Source organism: Choloepus didactylus, chromosome 8 (assembly GCF_015220235.1).
Source record: "Choloepus didactylus isolate mChoDid1 chromosome 8, mChoDid1.pri, whole genome shotgun sequence".
Classification (NCBI taxonomy): Eukaryota; Metazoa; Chordata; class Mammalia; order Pilosa; family Megalonychidae; genus Choloepus; species Choloepus didactylus.
Window position 1 is genome coordinate 58,564,490 of NC_051314.1, and position 19,480 is coordinate 58,583,969.

At 35.2% G+C, this 19,480-nt stretch overlaps 1 protein-coding gene across 1 annotated transcript in view; it reads right to left on the reverse strand.

Moving 5' to 3' along the window:
* The window catches only part of TRHDE (thyrotropin releasing hormone degrading enzyme), a 427,626-nt gene that overhangs the window by 209,608 nt on the left and 198,538 nt on the right, over positions 1 to 19,480 (reverse strand). Inside the window, exons 4-5 of the mRNA XM_037846765.1 lie at positions 11,268 to 11,422; positions 8,501 to 8,614 (exon numbers count right to left, since the gene is read on the reverse strand). Coding sequence (XP_037702693.1) covers positions 8,501 to 8,614; positions 11,268 to 11,422 — 269 coding nt within the window. The remainder of the gene's footprint in view (positions 1 to 8,500; positions 8,615 to 11,267; positions 11,423 to 19,480) is intronic.

Below are 19,480 nucleotides of genomic sequence, written 5' to 3' on the forward strand. Positions count from 1 at the left end.
GTGCTCTATAAGCAAAGCAACTTGTGGCAGGGGCAAGGTTGTTCAGCTAGAGCCAAACACTCCCCCACCCTACACATACAAACACACACACACACACACACACACACACATAATAAAAAGCCTTAAGTGGAAGCATGATAGTAAAGGTAAAATTACAGTGCATATAAGAAAATTGATATATAGTATTCCCATGCTAATAATACCATGAGGTTTATTTCATAGAACTTAGAGCAATGAATGACTCACTTTAGGTGCTTGATAATTTTTTGAATCAATAAATAGAATGAATGAATGAAGTATGAATGAATGCACCAGCAAAAACTTGGCAGCAATCCATCGAACTATATAAAATTTGTGAGCTAATTGTACTGTTAAGAGCATCTTAAGAAAGGTATCACTGAACTATAAGTAAAATTTGGAGGGCAGAAAAGACACTGATTAAAAGAATTATTCAGACACTGATGAATTTTAAATATGTTCTTAAAAAATCATTTTCATATACCTAATGTTTAAAGACAAATATGATACATACGACAAAAGATGAGATTCTGATCATTAGAAAGAATTTCATCAATTCCAGGGAGAGGCAAACAACTAAAGATGTAAATAGTTTGAAAATGGGTTTGCTTGAAGTTTGCTAAGCTCATCATCAAAACATGTTCTAGAAAAAGTTGCCTTTTTGAGTCATGGCTGAGGAGAGCTGCCTGAATGGCGGTCTGAGCCAGTATGGTCCTCTTCAAACTCTTAAGAAAAATGGCAGTAGAGACCTTGTGTGCTCTCAAGATACCTAACAGAATATCTTACCCCATTTTTTCACAGTGAATTTATATATATATAAAGTGTTTAGTGGTACATAGCAAATGCTATATAAGTCTGTCTTCAGAAGCAATTGAGGCACAATCTTCAACTTCAAATTATTTTTTTTTTTTTTTTTTTTTTTGCTTTTTCTTCAAAGGTAGCTCTTTGTGCATTTTTGGATTTGTATCACTTGAAATCACTTTTGTTCTTGACATCCTTGACTAGTAACATCTGAACAGTGTCAAAGTAACACTGACAAAAAGAAGAAAAGAAAGTCCTATAAAGTATTATGAACTAAGACAATCTTTGCATAAAAATGGAGTTCTGTTTGAAAACATACAGTCTGATTAAGGATGATAAATAAGAAAAATAATTAAGTATTCTTTGGTTGCCCACTTAGTCCCCAGTTTTCATTATTGGTTGTGTTCTCATTAAAAGTTTTGCAAGGAAAAAATTTTTAACATACCTGGGAAAATACTGAATAATGTCAAGGTTGAACAATTCATATACTATAGGAAGACAAACATTTTTACAAGGTGTGGTGACAGGGACAGATAAAATAGTGGTATAATGGTATAATCTACTATTGTCAGTAATACATATTTGAAAACGATGATTAAGAGAATATTTCATGATTTTGGCATCAATTTTTAGCATTTACATGTTTTGGTTTGTCAAGTGATGCCTGACATTTTTAGCAAGTTGGAGTAATTTGCTTGCAAACTGCTTTTATTTGAAATGGGAACGAATAGGTTAATTTTCCTTGCAATATTTCTACATATGGAAAAGGATGGCCTTGCATTATTGTTAAGCTCCAGTTTCAGTAAGAGTTTTCTTAGAAAATGTCCAATCTTGTCAATTTATTGGTTGGTTTTGAAATTGCTAAGGAAATGTAGAAAGACCCTGACACAACGCAAACCTGAACACGGTCATCTGAAGAAATACTTTATTCTGAAGGGAATGCCCATTTATCTTTTATCTCTAGGTTTAAAGTATACAAAACCTCAAGCACTTAGTAATTTTCTGAAAAAAAAGAGACTTTGCCTTAAAAAATAAAAAATAATAGCACATATAAAATTTTCAATTTGCAGCTGTGTTTTAAATTAAGAAAAGTCATATAGGAAAAAAAGTGAGCTTATGTGACTAAATGAATATTCCGCATACTTACCTGAATATAAAGAAATATATGTGATTATATATGCATACTAATGGATCATGTTTATTTTCCCTTCCCTTTCAAAAGATATCTGAGTAAAAGCTAATCTTCCATTTGCAGCAGGAAATGAAGCAAGTTTACATTTCCCAAGACTCAAATGGCACCCATTGAGAATATTCAAGCTCTTACAACAGCTTCCATTTCTCAAACAACTGTGTAGCTAATAGTTTGATTTATATAAAAGAACTAGAAGTGTAGACAAAACCAAAAGTATGAATGTATTAATTATTCTTCAGTGCTGTAGTTTTATACTCATAAACGTATTTGTGCCATAAAACCTCTAAATTAGTTAATATATTACAGTAACTAACAAATGAATGCCCTTGCCTCCATTCTTCTTCTGACTGATGCCATTAACTGGAAGATGAGACATAGTTCCTGTTTTTACTGATATTCCTTGCTAGAAATTTCTAATACCTCTTCAGTCACCACTGGTTAGAATCCAAGTCTTGAGCCTGCTTCTTAGCAGTGACACCCTTCTTGGATCATCCTAATTTGTACATTTTTTGAGTTTTAGTCTAATCCTCAATGCTCTGGACATAAGTACATTAGGATTCCTTCTGCATTTACTCAGATTTCAGATATAGCATATGACACACTTTGGTTCAATGGCATTATCTGCTATTCTCATAGCAGATGAGAATATTGCTTTACTTTCTTCATCTTTGTTATAGGCCCATTAGCCAACCATGAATGCCAAAAACTGTTCTGACCACTAACAATAGGGGAAAAGCAACACTTTCTCCCACAATAAGGAATTACAGTTCCCCATTTTCTCTCAAAGGGGGAGAACAGAGAATGGTTTTCTTTTTTTTTTAAATCTATGCTTTCAGTAGAAAAAATAATTGCTTCCAGGGGAGCAAGAAAAGAAGGTTGAAGGAAAACACACTCAGAAGAAATCCATTTGGAAGACTGTGACCCCAAGAGACCCAAACAGGCACTCCTGCTACTTTCCCTTCTAGCTTCTCAATGTAAATGTCATTTTTATGAACAGAATAAGAAATATTGCAGACTCCTGGAACTAGCCCTAAGAAGTCTTTAAATTTTTCAAATTCAATATATGTTGGTGATTAGAGAATAAAAATGTAAGTAACTGGTTGAAAACAATCAGATCACTTTCTGATTTGCTGATTGCTAAGGAATAGAATAGAATATGTGGACTTTAATTATAATAGACAAATACAATTATATGGAAAAGTAGGAGTATAAATTCAAACATCTATCTGATATTCAATATTTATAAGGTAAGATTCTGTAATGAATAGTTAACCTCCAAATGGTCTGTCTCTAACCTCATAGCTCTACTGGGAAAATATATTTTAATGTTGGTAAATTATAGACAATAGTATCAATATACTACTATCGCCAGAACATACATTAAATACCCTTGAAAAGTTTGTGAAATAATTTTTCTCTACAGGCACTAAGTCAAGAATGGACTTAAGAAAGGAAGAAATGAACAAGTTAAATGTTAACCCAAACCAAGTTCTTCCCCTCTAGTTTTCTATTTCCCCTCCTCAGAATAGTCAAAAGAATATTGTGTATTATTGTTTAGAATTATTAGATCTTATATCTTTACATGTATACTGCTAAAAACATTGAAATCCATAAATTTAGTGTCTATTTGTTTTGCCAGTAATTTTCTCAACTTCTTTTTGAACCAAAACAAAATAGTTTAAAAATTGAGGGCAATTTCATTGCAATGCCTAGTACTTTTTAACAGGCAGTTTTTGTTGGAGCATATTAAAAAGACACTGTGTCTAATGGCTGAATACTTTTTTACTAGTTTTGTCTTTCCTGTGATAGAAACAATTGGGAATATTTGTCAAAGTTTTGGGCAATACACTTTGAGAGGTCCTAAGAATTTAACATAATTAAGTTTAGTTGCAAAATTCTCCTTTAATAGTTATCTTTATGCCCAGGTGTGTGTCATCACAAAAATTCAGAAAGAATTCCTAGTCTGCAACGTTTAATCAATGTATAACTTAAGAAGCTATTGTCATGTGAGGCTCTGTAGCATCCAACTTTATTTAATAAAAGGACATAAACTTATGTTTAATGATTCTCATTATAGCAGAACTTTCTTACAATGCCACATTCAGGAGGCTAAAGGATACACCCACCATACAGACTGTGCAAACTATAAGGAGAATCTATGCAATATGTACAGGGCATATGATTTGGCCTGCATCAGCACCAGATCTGTAAAAGAAGTTCTTCATAACAGTATTTTATTATGCATCCTTTTCCTGTATTCAAATTATTTTAGCATGATAAATCATAGCTAGCATGATTTTCAAGTTAAAATGATTGAAAGTTGTTGAAGAATAGTAACCATGTATTGTGTTAGTCTTTCTTTCTGTCCCTTTGAGGAACAACAATAGGATTTAATATGACTGCTATCAATACTGTATCATAACTTGATCCATCCAATAAAGTTGTCACTAACAGTCAACTTTGATAAAATAATGTCAAGTAAAAAGACTACTCGCCTCACATAATATATCTTTAGCCCTGAGTTGAGGAAGTTGCTTCTAATGATCTTGACACTTCTGTTTGATGAATGAAACATTATCTAAGGCTTATGTTCTTATAGAATAGTCCACATTGCCAGTATAGATAAGAATTGATTTGGTGATACTGAGTCTAGATACAAAGTTTATAGAAATTATTTTGTAATCTATACATAATGGATATAAATCTAGGGTGTCAAATGGATTACTGGAGTTGGAAATGTTAGAGCATTCTATACATAAAATCAGTGCATCTTTCTAATGGGTATTCATTTTCCAGATCCTTGATGCCTATTCACATTTGTATAGTGGTTCATATATTTACAAAACCCCACAAGTTACAGAGCTTAGTAAGTCAGTAAGACTGTCCAATTTTTCAAATGATAAGGATGAGTCAGATAACTGATATACCTTTCTCAGAATCTGAAATTCCTCCTTCTTATCCATTGCCCTCACCTCCTTACCTTACATCATACTACCTGTAAATGCCCATACCTATAAAATAGTAAACTTGATTAGTTTGTGGGGAAACCAAATTATCATAAAAGTTTTCTACTTCATGAAGTGTTCTGAATGTAAAAACTGATTATTTCTGTATCAGAAACTGGTTCTGAAAACAGATGCATGCATGCACATGCACACACACACACACATACACACACGCTAAAATTTTATTAACAGTTAAGCAGACAAAACAAATGTAGTGGCTTAGATCAGAATAAGAGGTTTGTTAGGAATGGTATGTAATTCTGGGCTTCTTTATTGATATTCCATTGAAAGCAGACTGTCATAGGTAATCTCCCTAGCAAATTGGTATTGTATTTCAATGCTCGAGTCTTGGTGTCTAAAAACGACAAAAGCCATTTTGAGATTAAAGGCGAAAGAGGTCAGCTTCCTGAATTTCTTTATTCCTGACATCAGCCTGACTTCTGGTTTTTCTATTTTAGGCTCAGCTCTAGTGAAGCCCAAGTCATGAATTCCTAGGTAAGCTTTGGTGTATATCATAACAGTATGAGTTACTGCTGACACAGCCATGACTCTTTGTTCAAGCATTTCTCTCATTCTTTTGCTGATGCCATTATTAAAAATAGTGCTGGTACAGCCTTAAAGCCACTTAAAATCTTCTCTTTTTTATGTGGCTAATTTACATTTAAAACTTTTTTTTGCAATGAAGATATTAATGAAATATAGAAGGAAAATCTGTTTAGGGTTTCTTCTTGTAGGTTTTATAAATTGCTACATTTACAAAAATTGGGTTCTCTATAAATTACATAAAGAGCACAAATAAAAAGCAAAAGCAATCAAAAATCAGGAATGTATTTTTTAATCTTTACAATCTGAGTACAAAGAGACATCATAATAAGGCTTGTTCCTCTTCATTACTAGTATCTAATTTCTTATGATGCAGTTTATGCTTTCATTTCTTAATTTGATATAGGGTGAGCTTTCTGTATTACAGTAACTGTATCATCATCAATTCTCACTTATTAATTGTAAAATATGGGTTTATAAGAAGCAATATCTTAAATCTTGTTCACCTCGAGGTTTTAGCACTCCATGCGACTGGTCTCTATTCTATTAAGGACAAGTCTCAGTTGTTTTATTTATACTTCATGTCCATTTTAAACACCTCTTACAAAAATATTCTGCAAAGGTCTGTCTTTATAACTTAACTGATGAAAATGATGAAGGAATACCAAAAATTATTAAAGACAAAATCCAGTAGAAAGACACTGAGACTTAGGATATATTACTGTGCTAAATCCATCAAAAAACTGTCAGTTTTCACTGCATCTATAATTCTATTGATTACTTTTTAATGCAAAATGTACTTTTCATAATGATGAATAAAAAGGATTTTATCATAGATAGCTGAATAAGCTAAAAAAAAGAAAAAAAAAAGCCTTACCTATGTGAGTACCATGCCATTTGTAATAAGGACATCTTTTAATATTGAAATATAATGAAATTACGGATCAATAATAATCCACAGTATAATGAAAATTAAATAAAAATTTTAAACAAAGTTGGTTGAATGTCATCTAAAAACCAAGATACTTTTGGAAATGTTTCAATATTGTTAAACATTTAAGTTTTAAAATTTCATATATGTTAAAGAATACTTCAAATAATTAATACTGCTTGGTATTCATTATTTTTTATTCAAAAATTTTGGTGCCATTTTAAATTAATTTCAATGCTGTAATAAAACAGTACAAGTAAAATTTTTAAATGCATCTGTTCCAGTTTGCTAATGCTGCTGTTATACAAAATACCAGTAATGGATTGGCTTTTATAAAAGGGGTTTATTTGGTTACAAAGTTACAGTCTTAAGGCCATAAAGTGTCCAAAGTAAGGCATCAACAATTGGGTACTTTCACTGGAGAAAGGCCATTGGTGTCCAGAAAACCTCTGTTAGCTCGGAAGGCACATGGCTGGCGTCTGCTTGCTCCCAGGTTGCGTTTCAAAACAGCGTTCTACAAAGTGTTGCTCTTGGGGCATTTTGTCCTCTCTTAACTGCAGCTCCTCTTCAAAATGTCACTCTCAGTTGTTCTCCAAAATGTCACTCACAGCTGCACTGATTTCCTCTGTTTGTCAGCTCATTTATATGGCTCCAGTGATTTAATTCAGACCCACTCTGAATGGGTGAGGTAAAACCTCCATGGAAATTATCCAAAGTCACCACCCACAGTTGATTGAGTCAGGTCTCCATGGAAACACTCAATCAAAGGGTTCCAACCTAATTAACACTAAATATGTCTGCCCACACAAGACTGCATTGAAGAACATGGAGTTTTGGGGGACATAATACATCTGAACAGCACAGCATCATAGATACATACCTAGTTATATAAATCTAAGTAAACTCATCTCATAAATTTATACCAATGAGCCAAATAAAATATGGGCAGAACTGCATAAAAATAATTAAAACATATGGAAAGTGTGTTAGTGTGGCAATGTTTCCTCTGCGTGCTATGTAAGTTGACATCTTTTACTCAGCAGGTGTCAGTTGAATATATGGTAGAGAGATATCCTGACTTACAGATACTCTCATATTTCACTTTGGTTTACATGCTCTTAAGTTACTCTTGGAATAATACAACTAGATAATACCTAATATTAATAATTTAGAACATCACAAAAGTATTCAAAAATCTCTATATTATCTCCTATGCTATATCATAGGAAATGAGAAATTTGATGAAATGTCAATACTTTGCAATTTTTACATAATACCACTTAAATTTAAAATTTAAGTTCTAAAACCACATATATCTTGGGTTCCATTTAATAATAACATAGCCATTTATTAATGGAAACATATCAAATTAAACACATAAAAAATACATAGAACAACCCTACTGTCCCTCCACTTTTTTTCTGGAATGTTCTAGCCCATCATTGCTTAAGGGAAAATAAACCAGGAAAATTCAGGTTCAGATGTACAAGTATGTTCCTAGAGTATGTGTGTAATGTGCACAGATCTTCACAAATTTTTATGACCTCTTATCAAGTCATTTAATCTTAAATTACATATGTCTACAACAATAATAAATAAAATATTTTAGCTAATTTTTATGTTTCATCATATGGAAAAAATGTAAAGTTCTAATTTTTCTGTATATTGAAATATCTTGCTCATTTAAAATACTACTTACTAATTACTGTTACCTTCTCTATTTTAAAGGATAATTTGTCTTTATTATCAAATACTACAAACTAAAATATTTCCATTTTGATAAGTTGCAGCATTTTGACATCAATGTATTATTTGGTTCCTAATTAATAAAAGATAACTCTTTTGGAATACTACCATATAAGTTTTAGTTACTTTTTCCTTATTGGACCCCTGATTTTTTCCCGCATCCACTGGAGTTTTCAGTTACCTATGATGATAATAGAAGTCTAATGCAACATGAGATCAACCTTTCACTGGGAGTTCCAAACAATTAAAGAAAAGTACACTTACCATGTTCCATCCAGGGTAGAGGTAGTCTGTACCAACAAATTCAAAATAGTGAGCAAAACCTTCCTTCAGCCACACATCTTCCCACCACACAGGAGTCACAAGATCACCAAACCACTGCAGCGACAAAATGAATGGGCATTGGAAATAATTAAATCTATAATAGGAATATTTTATCCAAAATTAAATGTATTAAACTTAGATTACCATAACTGCAATTCATCCCCCAATTGATTGTGTGATCTTAAGATGTGTTATGGCAAGACTGTATCGATTCATTCAACTACTTGGGCTACACTAGTTTTTAATAAATGCATTCAGAGGAGAAGAAGAGAAATGATCATGGAACACAAAAAGAATATTTAATGGAGAAGAAAGACCTCAGGAGAAAAAATGGATGACATCTCTCTTCAAATATGCAAAGGCGTATTATGTGGAAAAGGAAATCTTGTGTCTTGTGGTCCCAAACAGGGCACGCCTGGACTAATGGATGAAAGTTAGGGTTGGTAGATGTCTGCTGAAAATACAGAAACCCTCTAACAGACTGAGATGGCTGAAGATGGAAATTACTGCCTCGGGAGATGGGGAGCACAGACAGTTCCATCACAGAAGGAACTGAAGCATTGCCTTCTACTGGCAGAGGAAATTTAGAGAACACACCGTCTGACTGTTAGAACTAAGGGCTTTTATAGTACTCCACACCTAACTCTCCGTGACTATAATAATAAGGGATTGTGCCATAAAGAAAAAAATTCTCTAAAATCTTTTCATGGAAAAATAATGTGTTTTAATTGGTGCTTTAATTAGATCATGATGCATTTTTCTGAAACACTAGCTTAGTTCAGCAAAAGGTTAAAGGAATTATTTTTTCATTGAAAACATGCATTAAATGTCAGGAGTTATCCTATAGACTTAGGATTCAATGAAAAGTCAGATAGTGTCCTTTGTCATTCAGCTGACATTTTATTGGGGTAACGGTACACTGAGGTGAAATAGACAATAAGAAATTAGTAAGTGAATTAACAATACAATTTCAAATTGTAATAAAGTGTGAGACAACGTTATTGGAAGAGGGAGTCACTTAAGATTGTAAAAGCAAAAACGTCTCTCTAAGCAGGTGACCATGAAATCAAACTTTAATGATAAGGAGGGAGCCATGAGAAAGCCTTGGTCAAAAGGATTCCATGCAGATGTGCCCATTAGTGCAAGGTCATGAGCTATTTAAGAAACAGAAAGAACAGTGTGGCTGGAATGTAGCTCGTCGGGAGGAGAGTGGCAAGGATCTAGAGGGACAGACAAATCCCAGACCAAGTACAACTTCAGGAGCCACAGTAAAGAATTTGGTAACTCAGAGTTTCAGTATCTCTTACCCAAGAGAATCTCTAATTGAAATACAAATTAGCTGGCTCTGAATTTGTTGATGACCACAAAACATGATATTTAAAATAATTTTATTCTTTATCAAAAATGCATGTTTCACCTTTAAATTAAAAGCCTATCTTAAGAATTATGGCAATAATTATGTAGGGAAGAAGAGTGACATAGAAAGTAATTTGGCAAGATAGTGGATATTATTATAGGTGTTTTCCCTAGTTTCTAGTTCATTCTCTTATAATAAATGCCACTAGAGGTCACATAGTGGCACCAATAAGCTATAACAAAGAAGAACATGGAACAAATAAAATCCAGTTCTATGAATAATTGTAATATTATCAGTAGGGTTTTATTTCAACAGAATTGTCCACCTAATATGTCATTTATAGGAATGGAGCATTTGAAAAAGAAACTGCTTTTGCCTCAAAGAATTGCAGGCTTACGTGAAAACCCATCTCTTTAGCACAGAAAAGGGATCCTGGTGATCTCTGAAATGTATCTGAGGTCAGGAACACATGCCCGAATGGACCAGCATGACAGGTGCAGACGTTTAGGTAAACAGTCATGGTCTGTACCAATTTATCATTAAGTCAGTATTCATTTATTAGCATTTAGAAGTTCACCTTCCTTCACTGACAGCATTTTCCATATTATCCTTCCTTAAGTTTTTCTATCTTCTTAAAAAGTTTTTTGGTTTATAACAAATTCAAGTCATGCTATATCACAATGCTATGTCTGGTGTTTTAAATTAAAACTACACATTCTAATAAGTAATCAGGAGAAGTATTATTTTCTACTAGTGTGAACATTTATTTTCTTTTATTTTCAATATAAATCAAGATTCAAAGAAGCATTTTAAAGTCTCTGTAATACCTTCCACTCATTGTAAGACAGTGCTTAAAATCAAAATGAAATTAATTTTATATTAACTTCACTACAAAGTTTACTAATTTACACATGAATTTCTAAAAATGCCAAGACAAAAAATGTCAATCATTTGAAAACAAAGAGACTATGGCTGAGTTGGTGAAAGACTTCCTAAGTGTCTATGTGATGGGAAAAGGGGAATAACAAATTGATTTCAGCAAAAGCAAATTTTGACACATACACAAAACTCAGCTACATCTTGCAGCAATACAATAAATCATTGCCATCACTACACTTGCCATCTATACACACCAACAATCACAAGGAAATAAAGCAAAGATGACAAAGAATAGTGACTGGATAAGGTCTCCAAAGATGGCAGTGCCATCTCACTCCTCAACTAACCTGAATGACCATTGCTTATTAAATTAGGAGGATAATAATTTAGCCCCTAATTTAAGTATCTGAAATAATTCTACATTCTCAATCATTTGTACATTATACTTACACCTGATCTTTATTCCCATACCTGGTGACATATTTCATGAACAATGACCATGGTGACATCCAGCAAGTAAGAAATAGATGAAACACTGGGATCCAGTAGTATTCTTTGCTCCACAAAAATACTTAGTCCCCAGTTCTCCATAGCAGCATACGGATGCTTAGGCACAGCTAAAAGATCTAGAAATAGAATAAAAGAGTTCCAAAGGCTTTAACAAAGATACCAGATTTTAAGTCCATATCCTAAAAAAAAAAAAAAAAAAAATCAGAAATGCCAATTAGAAGGAACACTTGGTCTTTCTTGGTATTTTTTTTCTAAATTAAACTACCTGCCATTTCTACATGACAGCAGAAATACAGGCTATCACTGTAAATGCTGGTTACACCCATTCATCACAGTTCATTTTCAGGCCCAGTGCTACAGGTAGCTGGAAGTATTGGCACCATTATTGATGGGCCCATCCTAATAACATTCAGAAAGTCAAGGAAACTAAATGCGGCAGAATACACAGAGTCGACAGCACTGTGCCTTCTAATAAAAATATATTCAGCTCGATGCAGTAAGTATTATACTCTTACTGTTACCTCACGGTTATCCAAGAGGAAGCATTTTAAATCAGTTTGAAAATGTGATACGTCATTTTCTAATTGCTTAAATCCTAATTAATTTTTGAGTGAAAAAATAAAACATTACATGTAAATACAGCTTGTAAAGAAAAATATGGTAGTGCATATAGTGGCAAAAGGACTATTGAGGAAACCTGCAGGTTTTGGTTCTGTTCCTGTCTCCACCATTAATTCAATATGTGATACTGGTAAATCACTCTGTTTCTTGAGACCAAAATTCCCTCCCCTATAACATAAGGTTACTAGCCTTAATTATCTCAAAAATCCCTTCCAGTTCCTAAAATCTATGATTCAATGATTCTGAGATTTGTGCTTACTCTAAAGATCATAGAGGTATTATCAACTTCTGGTTAAGGTGACATAAAGTTCATGCTTTGAAGTATTCCCTCTGTTCCAAACATATAGCAATGATGAATAAAATATTAGAAGAGAAAACTAAAAAACACCTCCAGGCTCAAAGATAGACCTCTCCCTGAACCAGAAGTGGTACAGAAATGCAAAGTGTGGTTGCATGTGAAGTCAGGGACCTGCTGGATTCTGGCTCTCATAGCAAGCAGTGGAGCTGGGAATTGGCTCTGGCAGGAATCATGGAGCCAAAGGGACCAAAGCCAAGCTCACTGCTTGATGCTAGGGGTTGAGGTAGGGCATTCACACTCATGAAAAGAAATTGGAAATATCTAGTGCCCACTGCCTCCTGGGAAAGTGAGCAAGTAGCAGGGTAAGTATTTGTACCCAGTCACCTGGCTACAGTGCCTGCATTCCTAATCATTGTGCCATATTGTTCATAGTCTCTACTCCAGAAGTTGCACTTCTCAACATAAACCTTAGGGTAATTCCCATGGATGCCAAAGAAAATTGTACAAGAATGTTCACTTCAGCATGATTTGTAACAGCTGAAAAGGAAAATAAAATGTCTTCAACTAGGATAATGGACAAAGAAACCATGAAGCCTCCATATAAAGGAGTATTATGCAACAATTGAAATAAATGTTCTCACCACTGGGTTCCAGTGCTACTTGAGTCAGCATGGATAATCTGGAAAACATAATGCTGAGGAAACAACTAAAGTGTAAATTCATCCATACCATATACAATGTAAAAACCAGCAGAATAATACTGCTATGGATTGAATTGTATCCCTCCCAAACACATGTTCAAGTCCTAAGCCCTGATCCTGTGAATGTGAACTTATATGGAAATAGGATCTTTGAAGATGTTATCAGTTAAGATGAGGACTGTGCTGGTTTGAATCTGTATGTACCCCAGAAAATGCCATGTTCTTTTAATCCATTCTTTTTAGTGCAGACTTGTTGTGGGTGGGATCTTTTGATTAGGTTTTTTCCATGGAGGGGTGACCTGTCGAATTCAAGGTGGGTCTTAATCCTGTACTAGAGTCCTTTAAGAGAGATCATAGAGAGAGAGAGAGCTTAGAAAGAAAACGCTCCGGGAGAAGCAAGGAGGACCCACAGAAACTGAGAGGGAAACATCTAGAGACATTTGGTGACAGCCATTGAAATCAGAACCAGGAGAGAAGGCCCAGCAGACATCACTATGTACCATCCAATGTGACAGAGGAAACCAAGATGCCAGCAGCCTTTCCTCAGTGAAGGTGTCTCCCTCTTGATGCCTTAATTTGGAACTGTAAATTTGCAACCTAATAAATCCCAATTGAAAAAGCCAACCCATTTCTGGTATATTGCATTCCGTCAGGCTTAGCAAACTGAAACGAGGACAAACTGGATCAGGGTGGGCCCTAATCCAATATGACCGGTGTCCTTATAAGGAGAGGGAATTTGGACACTGAGAGAGAGAGAGAGATGGCCATGTGACAGAAGCAGAGCTGGAGATATGCTTCCATGACTTAAGGATGGCCATGGAATGCAGGTCACCCACCACAAACCAGAAGACAGGAAGTATGGCCATACTAGTACCTTGATTTCGGACTTAAAGTCTCCAGAACCATGAGATAATAAATGTCTGTTGTTTTAGCCAACTAGTCCGCAGTACTTTGTTACAGCAGCCCTGGCAAACAAATACCATATGTTGTAAATGGACACTTGCACTCACACAGAAAGATAGTAATGTTAAAACACACATACAAACACACATATAGAAATGAGAAACATGAAATTCAGGATTATGATTGCTTCAGGGAAGAAATGAGGGGAAAGGGATGAGGGGCAGTCACACAAGGGATTCCAAATGTACCCTTAGTGTTAAGTTTTGTTAAATCTGGGGGATGGGTACAGGGGTATGAGTTATGATATTATTGATTTTTTTTCATAAATACTTATGCTTTAAGTATTTACTAATAAGAAGGAGAATAAAAGGTTGTAGTATATTATGGTCAACAGTCTTATGATATGATCAGTTTTTACTTTTTCATGATTTCAGCAAATATCTTTTGAGCATTTGCTGTATTCTTGAGTCAGAAATGTATATTAAAATAAGTCAACTATGGTCCCTTTCTCCCACTAGATTTTAGACTAAGAATGGGATCATAATAGTTATGCAAGAAAGAAAATAAGGGCACATAAGTAAAGATTAAAAAGTGCTGTGAGAGACAGTGAAAGAGAGAGGACAAATCTGGTTGGGGAGATTCTTGAAACAGATAGGATTTGAGTGGGACTTCAAAATCTATACAGGATCTCAACAGGCAGATAGAAGCAATATATACATTCATATACAAACAAATATTTATTGAGCACCTTTTCTGCAGCAGGTATTGTTCTGTCCTTCAAGCTCCCTACAGTCACGGTGTTTACATTCATATGTGGGGGTGTATAAGAGGAAGGTCAATTAAGAAGTAATGAGTGAATGAAATGAACTTAGCAAAAGATAAGCACTACAACGAAAATACAATAGAGGAAGATTAGCTGAGTACTGGTGCGTGGGGGTAGCATGATCAAGCTGCCCGTATGAGGCTATCACATTTAGCTGAAATCTGAATGATAGGAGGAGCCAGCTATTCAAATATCTGTGAAAGTGTGCTCCAGGAAGAGGAGAGCAAGTACAAAAGCCCCGAAATGAGAATGAGTCTCATATGTTGGACAAACAGAAAAAAAGATCAGTGTGTCTGAAGCAGATAAAGGAGAGGAACACAGATCAAAGAACTGGCACATATTGAAAATGCATAGACATTCTTCTGCTTAAGATTTTAACATAAGAACTTACCTAAATATGATATAGGCAACATAACAACAATGCATCGGCAGAGAGCAACGGTAATCACGTCTGGTGTCGTTTGCTATAGGGACATATGGACTCAGCACAACTTAACCTATTGTAAAGCAGTGGCACTTCTGTATTACGTAGGTCCTCCGAGAGCAGAGAGAAGTCAGTTTCCCAAGACTAAGTGAGCACATCAGGCCACATAATGGGATTTGGATTGGCTCAGATGGTACACAGAAAAAACTCCAGCTACATGTGCCAGAAGCCAAGTCTAGGAATTAGGAATAAAGGGGAAGGAACAGGTAGGAGGCAGACATCAGACAGCAAAACCCTGGCAAGCAGCATGGGCAGGTATAGTGAGGGGAACAGTTGAAGACTGGTGGCAGAGATACCAGGCAATGATGGCCACAGCAAGCTGCTGGTAGCATATTGGTATCCAGAGATATGAGGACACAGATGTCAGGCATGGGTAATGAGGCTATACATCAACCCTACCAGACCCCTTAAAACAGAGCCTAGAAAATGGAGCTAGAATTCAGGTAAAGTGATGGAGCAACAGAGGAAACAGAGGGATCTGGTTTAGGGGGAAGATTCTCAGACACAGATGGGCTTTATTATAGATATGGAAGACCCAAGTCTGTAAATGGCAGAGAAAAAAAAGAGAGAGAAACTAAACTATACAAGTTTAGGTTTTGCTGCTACATATATAGTAACCGTTTAACAAAGCACTGAAGAAACATTTACTTTGTTCAAACGATGAGGTAGTTGAACTGTGTCTCTGCTCTACACATACATATGTAAGAATACCTGTGTGAAGAATATAAATGAATGTCTACAATGATGAATACAATGATGTCTACATGGATGCTCGTAGAAGCTTTATTTGTAACAGCCTTCAAACTGTAAACAACCTAACTGTCCATCAACAGGTGAATAGATAAAATCTGGTATATCCATACAAGAAAATTCTACTCAGCAGTACAAAGCAATGAATTATCAATATGTGCAACAACATGCAGGAACTTCAAAATGGTTATACTGAGAAAAAAAAAAAAGAAAAAAACCCACAATTAAAATTAGTACATACTTCAGGGAGTTAACGCTAAATTGGTACAGAATTTCTGTTTGGGATGATGGAAAAATTTTGGTAATGGATGGTGGTGATGATAGCACAACACTGTGAATGTCATTAACACCAATGAATTACATGTTTGAATGTGGCTAAAAAGAGAAATTTTAGGTTGTATATATGCTACTAGAAAACAAATTTAAAAAATCATATGACTGTACAACACAAACTGTGACCCTAATGTAAAATATGGACTATAGTTAACAGTACAATAATAATAAGAAGAAAGCTACCTCACTAATTCAAAGTGTTAATAATGGGGGGCTGTATATGGGAATTCTGTATTTTCTGTATGGCTTTTGTGTAAACCTACAAATTTTCCAATAAAACTTATAAAATAAAAAGAGTATATATGGTATGATTACATTCATAGGAAACTCTAGAAAGTGTAAATAAATCTATAGTAACAGAAAGCAGATTAGTGGTTGCCTGAGGATGAGAATGGAGAGATATTACATAGGAGTAACAAAAAAGCTTTGGGGTGATGGATATATTCACTATCTTAATGGTGGTGATCATTTCACAGTTATACACTAACATCAGAATTTACCCAACTGTACAATTTAAATATGTGCAATTTATTATATGTCATTACAATGAAACAAATCTGTTTTAAAAAATCTGAGTCAGTAACTAAAATATTTTCACTTTCAAGATAATATTTCTACATAATGAATTAAATTATTTTAATTTTTGCAAAATAAATTTGTCACAAGACTACATTCATTAAAATGTGTAACCATAACTCTTTAATATGCCTTGAAAAGAGAAGTAAGAAAACTTAAATGATTTAGAATCTAATTTACTTGGAAATTCAAAGAAAATCTGGATTAAATTATGCATAGTAGTCTGCTTCCTAACATTTAATTACTACAGTCTGAAAACGTATAAGCCCATAGGAAATGTTAATATCATACAAATGAATTTGATAACATAAATTACCATAAAAATCTGATTCCCACTACTTGCCCTCAACCAATTACATTTTTCCTTCTACTCTAAACACCGAGTTAAAACAACTCTGGCTAACTAAAGTCACCATATCTGACAGATACTTTTCTGTTCTCATCTGTTTTGACATCATCGAAAATTATCATACTGTTGATTTAGTGCCCATGATAAGAGGATATCCATGTATCCATGCATTTCCCTCACTTCTCAGGTTAGTCTTTGTTGTTTTGTTTATTTGTTTTGTTTTTCACTTTCTTGTCATCTTCTGACTTTTGAAAATCAAAGTTCCCAGAATTTCTATATGTGGCTTCTGTTTTTTTGTGTGTCGTTTTGTTTTCCTCACTCTACTACTTGTTTTCTTTGAGTGTTATCATCTCTTCCAACGTCATGGGTCACCACCACTCACCTGCTCAGGAGGCACTCTTTGAGCCCACAATGAAAACATCTAAACACTTGGTGGTAGGGTGTTATTTGAAAGGCCCCCCAAATGAGCTATCCTTCTGGCGTAGGCTCCTCTCCTTTAATCTGGCTTAAGCCATAAGGAAGTCTTATAGCTTTTACTTTTGTACTCTGGGGAAAGCCAGTCTCTATGAAAGAATTCCCACTATGCTGAGGAACCCAAAAGCCATATAGAAAGGTCCATAGAATAATCTGAGTCTGTCTAATAGTACAAACAAATCAAAAGTCAGTCACCAGCACCAATGTCAGAGTTACTATAGTTGTGATTGTGATACACAACCTCTTAAACTAGAAATATGCTTTACTATCTTCCACATTGTTAAATAACCACTAGCAAAAACCATGTGCAATATCAGCCTTCCTCTCTGCCACAGCCAGATTCTGATATCACAGATCATTACAGTTTGTCAGTCCAGAATAAGATATACTTGCTCTGGCCTTGGGCTTTAGATAAGCCTGGCCCAGTGGGAGAGAGTCCAGTATCCTCCAGCTGATATTCTCTGCTACATTACCATGTTCACACCCTGTGCTCTGGCCAAGGGTGACAGGGATAGAGAAGAATCCATTTCAGAGGACCTCATATACTTTCTATTGTCCTACTCTCTCTCTCAACACTTTCCCTTTTGCCTAAGCCAGAATCCCTAGAGTCCTGATTTCCCCTCAACAAGATTTCTTCGCCAGCCAATTTCTTCCTTCCAGTTGTCCACACCCAACCTTATCAAATCATTTTAGACTGGTCATCTATGTATTTATCCAAATACTTTGAGACTAGTAAGAGAGTCCCTGGTAAGATCAGAACCCCCATGCCCCAGATTTCAATCTCAAGTCAGAATATAGACAGAAGGTCCTGGAAGATAGGGGTCTCATGCCAGGGAAAGAATTATTACTCCCAGCAACCCAAAGACATCAGCTCAACAGCCAACTCCTCCATGTCTGGGCAGATATACAGACCTGCTACCAGAGTCCTAGCCTGATCAAATGAAGTGGCACTCTCCTTGTAAAGCAGCACTGATGCCTCTAGTTTGGGTAAGAGAGCTATTTCTGCCATAGGTTAAAACCAGAAGTTTTGGTCTCAGAACAGGAAAAATTCCATAGAGCTTTCCCATTGGGTATTTCTTATGGACCTGTGTACTTTGGTGCCATTCACTCATTCATCCATGCATTCATTCAACAAAGTTTATTGAGTAGTTACTGTTCCAGGATCTAGGAATAAAGCAGAAAAAGATAGTGACAGAAGCCCTGTTTTCACAGAACTCATACTCAGCATGTGCAGGTGAGGAGCCAAATAATACACAAAATAGAACAATAAACAGACAAGAAACTGTGAGACTGTGATTGGGGCTATGAGGGAATAACACAGGGGTATGTTAACAAGTAATGGGATTGGAGGGAAGATGCTTTAGACTGAGTGACCAGGAAAAGCCTCTCTGAGGAGAAGACATCTGAGCTGAAACACCAACCCTATTGAATTTTAAGCTCCATGAAGACAGGAGAATTTTTATCTCAATTTTCTGAATCTCCAGTTTCCAGCATAGTGTCAGACACATGGCTGGCACTCAAAAAACTAATTGCTAAATCAAGGACTAATTTGCTTAGTGATGACAAGTCTTACTGAATATACCCTACAGCTAGTTTTACCTGCTACTTGTAGCAGGTTGTTGGTTTTACAAACCAAAAGATGTATAACCATTACCATTTTTCATCCAGAAAGTGCATTCATTTCTACCTAGATCACCAGTTCTGCTCATCAGTTCCATGATTTCACTCTCTTGTCATGTGAAGTGCTCTGTTTGCTCCTTTAATTCACCTCTCTATTCCTATGCTTAGTATCACTTAGATGGACCCCCTCCAGATTCACAGACAGGTTCAGAACTGTTTGTCTTGGCCCTGCTACCATAATC